This window comes from Akebia trifoliata, chromosome 12 (assembly GCF_017979445.1).
Source record: "Akebia trifoliata isolate Shusen 1 chromosome 12, ASM1797944v1, whole genome shotgun sequence".
In the NCBI taxonomy this organism is placed as follows: Eukaryota; Viridiplantae; Streptophyta; class Magnoliopsida; order Ranunculales; family Lardizabalaceae; genus Akebia; species Akebia trifoliata.
The window spans coordinates 31,153,390-31,163,259 of record NC_141386.1 but is presented as its reverse complement, the minus strand read 5'-3'; the positions used below and the strand labels follow the sequence as shown (position 1 = coordinate 31,163,259).

The window sequence follows — 9,870 nt, the reverse complement described above, 5'->3', positions numbered from 1 at the left end:
AATCACCGAAATTACTATTGAGTATTGACGATTTGATTGGCTTTTGTTGCTTTGATGATCTGAGTCAATTTTACTTGGCAGGCACATCAGCCACTCACTGATGCGCTTGTGCGAGTTTGGACCCACCACTAGTCATCCCACCTAGTGGGAAATCTACCATTCAAAATAATTGGCCAGATTGAAAAAAAATCCAAGTTCATACATAAGGTTTCTAGTTGTTTCCCATTGAATGGAAGGTAATGGGGTCTCACTTTCGGAAAAAATAAAATTGAATGAATATAAAAAATAAAAAATAAAAAATAAATCTTTAAAGGCTAATGATTGTCACTTATAATAAGTGCTCATCTCGGTAGAAAGGTTTTAAATCTTGTTGGACTTAGTCATCTCGGTATCATTCAACAGCGATACAGATATACACAATGTCTCAACATTCATACCATCTCACTAAACAAACAAGATGTCTCGGATGATATTTTGAAAATTTCGATCGAGTTAATAAAACTCAACCGAGTCAATCTGAATTTTATAGATTTTCATTAAAATAAGGGTATTAAAAAGGGGTTAAATATTTACAAAACAATATTCTTTTTTTCAAAAACTACTAAAAACAAATTAAGTCGTTGGACTGTCCAGGGTTTTAATAACTCGATGGACTATCTAATGTTTTAATGTGTTAAAATCCATTGCTTTGTCAAAAATGCTCTTGGAATAATTAAAACACTCCAACGATTTATTAATTTATTTTAATGAATAACTATAAAAGCTTCCCACAAATTAATAAGGCCAATCCACATCATAGCCAAATTTTTTTGTCTTCTATGATTTAAACATTTTGGAATGGCATGATTTTTGATGAGGATGATCTCTATAATGAGAAAATCATCCTCACAAAAAATCAACCTATTACGAAACTTCTAACCTCATCAAAACAAGTTTAAGAATTGTAAATCATCTTTTTTTTTTTTTGGTAAATCAATTTTAAATGGATTAGAAGTGTTTTGAAATGGACTGATTTTTAATGAAGATGATCTTCTCATCATAGAGATCAACCTCACCAAAAATCAGCTCATTTCAAAAATTTTAACCCATATAAGACAAAACAGTTAAGCTATGGTGTGGGGTTGCTTTTATAATTACATTTAAAATGCCGAACAGTCCAGTTAATTACTAAAACGCTACACTGTTTAGCTGGCGACTTAATTCATTTTTGGTAGTGTTTAAAAAAATAAATTATTTTTTGTAAATATTAAAATATGTGAATCTCCTTTAATAATTTTCCCTTAAAATTGTTGAAAATTTTAAATTTTGATATTTATTATATAAATAAAAATAATTTCACAACTTAAACATATTTTAATCTATGTTATCTTATTAAAAGAATATAATTATTTTAATTTAAATATGTGTAAATCAACCATTATAAAACGTGTTAAATGGTTTGTCTCGTGTTTTGAAACCATATTCCTTCTTTCTACATATAGCCCACCAAATCAGGTCGTGAGTCGGTCAAAACTCCATAGAATCCGATTATCTACTTCAGAAGAAAGACAATATCAAATTGGAGAAACACTAATTGATTTTGAAGAGAGTAAAATGAAACGAAACGCCACTGAGTGGGATCAGGAGGAGGAAGATACTTCTTCTGCCACTAGTCTCATAGATTTCACAACTGCAAAATGTGAAAGTGCAGGGTGGTCCTTGAGGACGGTAACTGACGATTAAAAATATTCCATGAAAATCCACTCTAAGAAACCCCATGACTGTAAGTAGACTCATGTTCCTCTGGATTATCTTGTTATAGCTTCACTGCCTATAAATGAACAGAAAATATAATTATCAAAAACAAAAACATAAAAAGTGAACAACAAAGTTACAGGCTGTATATAATTAATCAGTAAAATACATATATAAAGTGATGAACTAACACCAAATTGTCTAATTGTGCACTTCACATTCTCATCAAATTTGTGATTGAACAAATTAGTTAATTCGTGAGGGTTATTCATTATGGTCCCCACCTTCACAGTTAAAAACTTATCAAAAATTAAATAAATACATCTTTAGAAAGTTAATTTTGGGCATCCGAAGTGAGAGTTTTGAAGCCATTTTCAAATGAAAATAATCTCGAGTATCATAGAAGCCATGAATGAGAAAAGAAGAGTCAAAACATCATTTGTCAGGAGGCGGAACATTTTTCTTATTTCACATAACAAAAATCTCAAGTATCACTGAAGCCAACAATTGGATTTGAGGTCAAAAAAAGAAAAAAAAAACGCCTGGTTATAACTCTGAAGGTCTACTTATTGAGTGAACTGACCTGTTGCCTAACCTTTCGAGCACAGTCCGCAAAAGTTTTTACTGCACGGGCACATTTCAGAGGATCCTTGACATGTTCTTTGTAACACTCCAAGCAAGCATCTTTCTCGGCTAAACAGGGTATAGGCTTCAGGTATGGAAGCTTGAACTCCTTTTCATAGAGCTCTTTGGCCTTTTGTGTCACTTCCTGTGCCATGATTTCCTCTTGTTTCTGCAATCTCTCCAGAACCCTCTCACTTTCTTGGAGAACAGATATGATTCCATCGAGTTCTGCATTAGCAACCTGAGGTGGAGGAGGAGTTACAGGCAGGAATAAGGGGGGCTGGAGTGGCCATCCAGCACCGGAAATGCCCTTGTTTCTCTCAAAACCATCAGAGGCCTGCTTCTGATGCACCTTGCTCTGGGAGTGTTGTGTGCCCTTAGGAGTCTTTGGCTTGGTTTTCTTTGTTTTCTTCTTCAATTTATCCCCATTTTCAACAAGGCGTTTAACTAAGTTGGAGCTAACCTGAACTGTAAATGACTCGTCCATACTACTGGTGTGTCTCAAGGATAAACTTCTTCCTACCTGACATAACATCCAGGCAGGCAATCTTGTAAGCCAAAATTATAATATGAAGACACAATTGGTGCTATCAATATCACTATTAAATATGATGACGTCAATAGATGATTATCGGCAAAGTAATGTACTGAATTGTTCCAAAGTCGCAGTTTTGCTTGTTAATTAAAATTGGAAATCTTATCACCCATGGAGGTTGACTAAAAGAAGGAAATAAAACGGACCATAGATCCCTTCCAGAGTATGTTGAAACACATAAGATGTAGTAAAATCAAAGAAATAAAAGGCAACAGAAAAGCTCCAAGGTTAGTTCCCATAAGATACTTAATTTCTAGACCCTCTTTCTTACTTAGCAAAAGAGGGGAAAAAAGTTTCCATACCTAAATTATTAAAGGCAAAACAATGAACTAAAAAAGATAAGATTTGAAAGCTAAGAGAGCATTATAAATAGTGCACTAAAATTGACAGAAGGAGATGCAAAAAGGAAGATGTTCATTCAATTTTTAAGGCAAAAGAATCCTCTGTCCCTTCTTGTTTAACATCATTGTTGAGACCTTTGTTAGAATGATGTTGAAGGCTGTAGGTAATGGAGATTTGTCAGGTCTTGCTGCTGGTTAGAATAGCCCCATGGTCTCTCACCTACAGCTTTGTGAATGATATTCTTGTGTTTCCTCAATGCATCTTTTGATAAGCTCAAGTCTCTTTACAATATTCTTTGTTGTTTCGAGACTGTTTGAGTTGACAATTAGTCTCCGTAAGAGCAAGGTGTTCAATGCTGGGTTTGTTCAGAGTAACAAGCTCCTTGCTACATCCTTGGGATGTTAAATGGGCACTTTTCCATCTTCCTACCTTGGTTTTCCACTTTTGGCGGCTTAGCATAGCAAGGGATCTGGGACCAATGATTAAAAGACTAAGATTAGGATCCTAACAATAAAGATATCTTTCTAAAAGGGGCAAGATGACCTTAATCAAAAACACCCTTACGAGCATCCCGGTTTATTTCTTACCTTATTCCACATGCTTAGAAGTGTCAAATTGTGGTTTGACACGTGCTTTCATGAATTCTTTTGGAATAATGAACATGATAAGTGGAAGCTCATTGCACATCCAAAAAGAAATGGGGCTTAGGTTTTTGTAGGTTGAAGTGCATGAACTTCTCCTTGTTGGTCAATTGGCTGCAAAGATTCAAGTTGAAGCAGGGCAGTCTGTGGAGGAGGGTTATTTACTCTAAATCTGGTGAGAAAGTGATCGCACTAAATCTTCTTTTGAGTGTCTATGTTTGGAAATGCATCATCAAAGTTCTGCGTGGATTTTGTACAAGAATTTTCTTTAGGGTTCAAAGAGGGAATAGATTCTTTCTTGGGGATATCGTTGGTGTGGTTTTTCGTCTCTAAGAGAGAAATCCTCTAATTTGTATGTTATTTTGTAAAGAGGAAGATGTTCAAGGATAAATTTATGGTTAGGGTCGGCAATAAGCTATATTGGGACTTTGGTTTTAGAAGAACCTTCAATGATTGAGAGATTGAGTCCATTTCTAGCCTCACTAACAACATTTTAGTTTAGAAGAACCTTCATGTTCCATTTTTTTCCCATTTCTTGCTAACATAGTTTGGGGTCTAAAATCTTTTTTTTTTTTGTATTTGGCTCCTCTGCTCAATAGAATTTCGACTATGGATGATTTCATTGTGGGGGGTTTATTTCTGCAAATTGTTGCCCCTTATATAAGGTTAGTGTTGAACTTGACAATCACTTATTCATTGTGGTCTGGCTCAAGAAGTTTGGTCCCACTTCTTGTCCCCACTTTCACATATGTTGTTGTTTCCCAAAGTCTATGTTTGTGTTGTTTGGGATTTGGCAGTCTCTAATATTTTTGGTGCCAAAAGGATTTTGTGGGTTTAAAAAAATTTCCGGTGTATTGGGTGGGACATCTAGAATAGAGGTCCGAGGGTTGAGAGCATTCTCTTGAAGAGATCATCATCAACATCCTTGAATTTTTATTTTATTGATGTAAAGTATGTTGGTTTAATGTGGGATTTATTCTAATGTTTGAATGAAAGTGAAAGCAAAAGTTAAAGTTAAAGTAAAAAAGTGAAAGTAAGAGTTAAGTGGTTTGTTTGTAAGTTGTGTAAATTTTAGTCCCACATCGAATAGAAACAACTACATAGTGTAACTCTTATATAGAAACTCTCACATAGTGTAGTAAGTGTGAGAAAGATACAGGTCAAGCCCACGCGCACATGAGGGCCCATGGGTTCTAAAAGGGATTTGGACCTATTGGTCCAAAAAACCTTAGTGTGTGTGTGCGCATGTGATGCACGAGCAAGGGGGTGCAAATCTTTGAATTTAAACCTCACGTGGATGCGCGTGAAAGGCCCACTTTTGCTAAAATTTTGTTGGATCAAGTTGAACTCAATGAGTTACAACTCGTAACTGTTCTAAGATACTCAAATAGAGTTTGTTCTAAGAGGCACAAATGATGTCTCAACTCAACAGACATGTGTGTCTGTTCGAAAAGTCACAACCCAAGCACATTTTGCAATAGTCTTGATGACTGTTCAGAAAGACACTTCTAATTCTATAAATTCTCATTTGTTCCCTCTTTTGCATTCATTCAATTTTCGAGTTATTACTAGCATAGTGCCCTTCTGTTTTCAAGAGATTTTTTCATGTGTCATTAAGAGTTTAAGTTCATTTGTATGTGCACAGTAGGAGTGTTGCCTTGTACACATGTGGATTGTTGTATCCTGGGAGACAAACGTCCAAAGACTGTTGGCACATCACAAGGAAGAAATCTGTATTAAGACTATTGTGTCCAATACAAACCTCTCGCTCATTTCAATATTAAGATAGTCTTTTTACAGCATTTATAATTTATTTTATTTCTTTATTTCACATCATTTTTCTGTTAATTTTCTCTTATCTTACATCACAGAAATAACAAAGTCTTTAATGTGTTTAAGGGGCTCTTTGAAGATTTCTTTTCTAGATGAGTTTAGTTTTTATGGCTCATGATTATTGTGACATTTTGGGGGGTTTTTTTTTTCCCTGGGTCGATGAACGTTTCGGTAAACTTGAAGTGGAAATATCAAACAACTTGCCATCGATGAAGGCATGGTTTGAAGTTTCAGTCAGCTGAAAAACGACTCATTATGGGACAAAACCCTAATTTCTTGTTCCTATCATCCACGAGACTGTGATATCTCGATCGAGACATTAAAAGAGACTTTGAACCTTAGATGACGATCTGGTAGGAAACTCAACCTGACAAGGATCAAAAACTTCTTCAAAGATTCATTTGAGCATAAAAAAGTGTTTAAATGAGGAAAGATCGATACTGCAAATAAATATTTTCAGATATAAGAAGGTACAAAAGGGATTCCTCATAAATCCCAAATGAAAACCTAACTACAAATCAAGTTTCTACCCATTGGATTCCAAAGCTTTGGATAGAATCGCATGAGAACTAAATGCAACAACGATCAATCTTAGATTTAATAAAACAAATTGAAACCACCTAAAACCAAGATCAATTGAGACGAGAAATCTTAAAGAGAAAGCGAGCGAGGACTTACAGATATGAAAGTTTCGTTGCGCTCTGAATCGCGAGGTCTTACTCTTGCACAGATCTAAGCGCCATTAGAGTTGGGTTCGATTATCGAACCCTAGACCTCTTGTTATTTGTTTAAATTCTGAAGCTTCTTGGAAGGAGACAGAGTCGTCTCGGATGACACATCCGATTTATTTGAGTCGTCTCGGACGAGATTTTAAAAAAATCTCTAAAGGGTATGTTTGATTGCACATGAAAAATAGGGTGGAAAATCAATTTCCATGAAAAATGATATTTTTCAAGTGTTTGATTGCACATGAAAATGGAATTCATTTTCCACCCCATTCAAAAAGTCCACTAAATCATGGATTTCACTTTCCCACCCATATGGGTGGGAAAATGAAATCCACCCATATTTTCCATCACCAATTCTTCCCTACCACCACCACCACCACCACCACCACCACCACCACAATCACCACCACTACCACCACCACCACCACCACCACCACCATCACCATTATACTAATCTCGTCATCGTCGTCATCGCCGTCATCACCATCGCCATCGCCATCGGCTCCGTCTCCGACCACCTACTATCTTTCTTCTTCTCATTCTTCTCCATCCCTCACCTCATCCGCCACCACTACCACCACGTTCTCCCTCCCATCTTCCTCACTTACCTCCGTCGCCACCGTCACCGCCGCCACCGTCGTTGCCGTCGTCGCCGCCACCATCGCCGTCGCCATCGTGGCCGCCACCGCCGCCGTCGCCGTCATGGCCGCCACCACCGTACTCGTCGCCGTCGTGGCCGCCACCTTCGTCGCCACATCCTCCCCCCTCCCTCTTCCTCGTCATCTTCTTCTTCCTCTCCCCCTCCTATCATCTTCTTCCTCATTCTCCTCTTTTTCTTTTTTCTTATATTTTTCCATGATTTTATCCATGCGAAATCAAACAATGGAATTTGATTTTCCAACCCTACCTATTTTCCACAACTAATTTTCCATGGATTTCAAATTCCATGGAAAGTGACTTTCCATGCAATCAAACATACCCTTAGAATTAGAACGAACCATGCCTTTGAGACGACGACTTGTCAACTCGTCTGGGTCTCTAACGAGATTTAAAATCACTTTAGATGGAGATAAATGAAGGGAAAAAAAGGGTAGAGATGTAATTTTAAATGTTATATCAATCATGAACTTTTCTTTCCTCTCAATTTCCCTCCAATTTGGAGCGAAGAAAAATTGATCCTTTTTTCTCTCCATTTCTTTTCCTTTTCTCTCCCCCTCTTAACAATCCAAACCATGGTTTTAAAACTCGTTCGAGACCAAGATGTATTGTCCGAGTTAACTTGATATGAAGGCAGAATGAGACCAACTCACAAAACTATTTGAGGCATCCACTTATTGTGAGATATGCGAGACATCTCGGACTTGATTTTGCAAAATCTCGTCCGAGACAAACAATACCTAACAACAACGAATAAATCACGAGACAAGCGATATATATTAGACGAGATTTTCAAAATCTCGTCCGAATTAAACGAGAAAAAACATTCTCAACCCTATATTCTTTTACCCAAATCGATTTTTCTTCATCTTCTTAATCAAGTGAACAAAAAAGACAAAAAAATAAAGTTTTGGGAGAAAACTTCATCTTCTTCATCCAATTCAAAACCAAATCGGATAAAAAAGATGAAACACATATAACAATAAAAATGAAACATACGTAACAATATAAATATTTAATTTATTTATTTTGATATGTATATTATGATAGTTTTAAAATTATATATATATATATATATATATATATATATATATTTGGCTTCATTTCTGAATTTTTTCAGAATTTTTCAGAATTTTAAAATGGTTGAAAACCATTGTTTCAATGTCCAACGAGACAATTCAAACGAGACGAGTCATCTCATCCGAGTTAACTCGATATCAAGATTGAATGAGACGAGACATGAAACCAAGTTTAAAAACCATGATCCAAACACACTTTTTTTCTTGAAGATGAGATGATTTCCGCCGGACGTTCTTTCTTTCATACAAGAGAAAGTAAGAAACTGTACTTTTAAGCAAAAAGTTGAATTTCGAGTCCTCATTTAAGAAAATAAAATATCATTCCTGAGTCCTCCTGTAGGGATGTGTTTTCTAAATGAACCCAGAGTTTTACGGTGGGGTCATAAAAATAACAATTTATAATCATTGACCTCAACAGTTGTTAAAGGTCTAGCTAGATGATTGGAGCAAAGGTTGATCTCAATGATTTGAATTATCAACAATTGAATGTTGGAGAAATTGGAAAAAGTTTTACTTGAAAAAGGGGATGTTTTTGAGATTATTAAATTCCATCATCTTCAACTTCATGATAGTCTTATTTTGTTCTTGACAATCAAATGTTGAATAAATAAAATTTTGAGTTCATGATTAATTGATAAATCATGAATTAATTTGTTAATTCGATGATTTAATTGGCTCATCCCTTATTGGGAAAACTTTATGTATTTTTTTTAAATACATTATCATTTGTATACAATTTTGTGTTAAAAATCTCTCTTTGGTTTTTTTATATCAAGTTATATTCACTTCTAACCCCAAAATGAACTTCCATTGGAAGCATCACTTCCACAAAGGATGCCTATATAAGCATCTTGAATTTTACTAATGAAACATTTTTGCGGTTCATTGTTAATTAACAGTGAATCCATACTCATTTCTTAACTATTTAAGCTGTTTAAGTTGTGGGGATGTAAAATAAACCAGACCTTGGGAAGGAAAGTCGTTCTATAAGCCTTTTTAGTGTCATGGTCATGTTTGTTTTTAATGCAAACAGTGTGACACTAGTAAGTAATGAGATGCAAGCGAGTGTAAGAAATCTACACACGCAGGGTACAAGCAATACACGAGAGGCATTTGATGGGGCAAATGTCCTAAAGACAACTTTTATTAATATTCAAAATCCAACTTACAAATCAAGAGACTTGTACACGGACTTGTTACAAGGCAATGATTGCTTGATCATGCTAAACAACATTTGGTAACTCGTCTCACAAGTCACAGGGCTTGACTTTAATCTTTATTTGTTAATATTTCTTACTTTGTGGACTTGCCCAAAGAAAACATTGAAAGTTGAGTCCAAGCATATTGAGCTTAAAGAGTGAACTAGGATTGACACATAAAGTCCAATTACATACACAATACATTGACATGGTATATATACATGACTGCCACAGACATGTCTGACTCGGACGGACTTCCTAAACCTAAACATGTACTAGATACTATGTACACAACCATTGCACTTATTGGGGTACACACAATTGTGTGCGAGGACCAACGTGTTAGATTTTTCTTGTTGGAAACAAATGTTGTAAAGAAATTAAGTCATGGAAAAGGACATGAGAATGTCATATATCATTTTGCAGAATTTCGATCCT

The 9,870-nt window shown here is 35.6% G+C and overlaps 1 protein-coding gene across 3 annotated transcripts; it reads right to left on the bottom strand.

The window, feature by feature from the left end:
* Positions 1 to 1,417: 1,417 nt before the first annotated feature.
* On the bottom strand, positions 1,418 to 6,636 carry LOC147389493 (copper ion binding protein). Of its 3 annotated transcripts, none has more exons than XM_086417916.1 (3): positions 6,448 to 6,636; positions 2,330 to 2,881; positions 1,418 to 1,810 (listed from the first exon to the last, which is right to left on the bottom strand). In XM_086417916.1, exons 2-3 carry the CDS (start codon positions 2,843 to 2,845, stop codon positions 1,796 to 1,798), a joined length of 531 nt encoding a protein of 176 aa, XP_086274042.1. In that variant the 5' UTR covers positions 2,846 to 2,881; positions 6,448 to 6,636; the 3' UTR covers positions 1,418 to 1,795. The 3 variants fall into 3 exon arrangements, with proteins under 3 accessions (XP_086274042.1, XP_086274041.1, XP_086274040.1); XM_086417915.1 differs by having other exon boundaries at positions 2,318 to 2,881; positions 6,448 to 6,633; XM_086417914.1 differs by lacking the exon at positions 1,418 to 1,810 and having other exon boundaries at positions 2,173 to 2,881.
* Between the last annotated feature and the right edge of the window lie 3,234 nt (positions 6,637 to 9,870).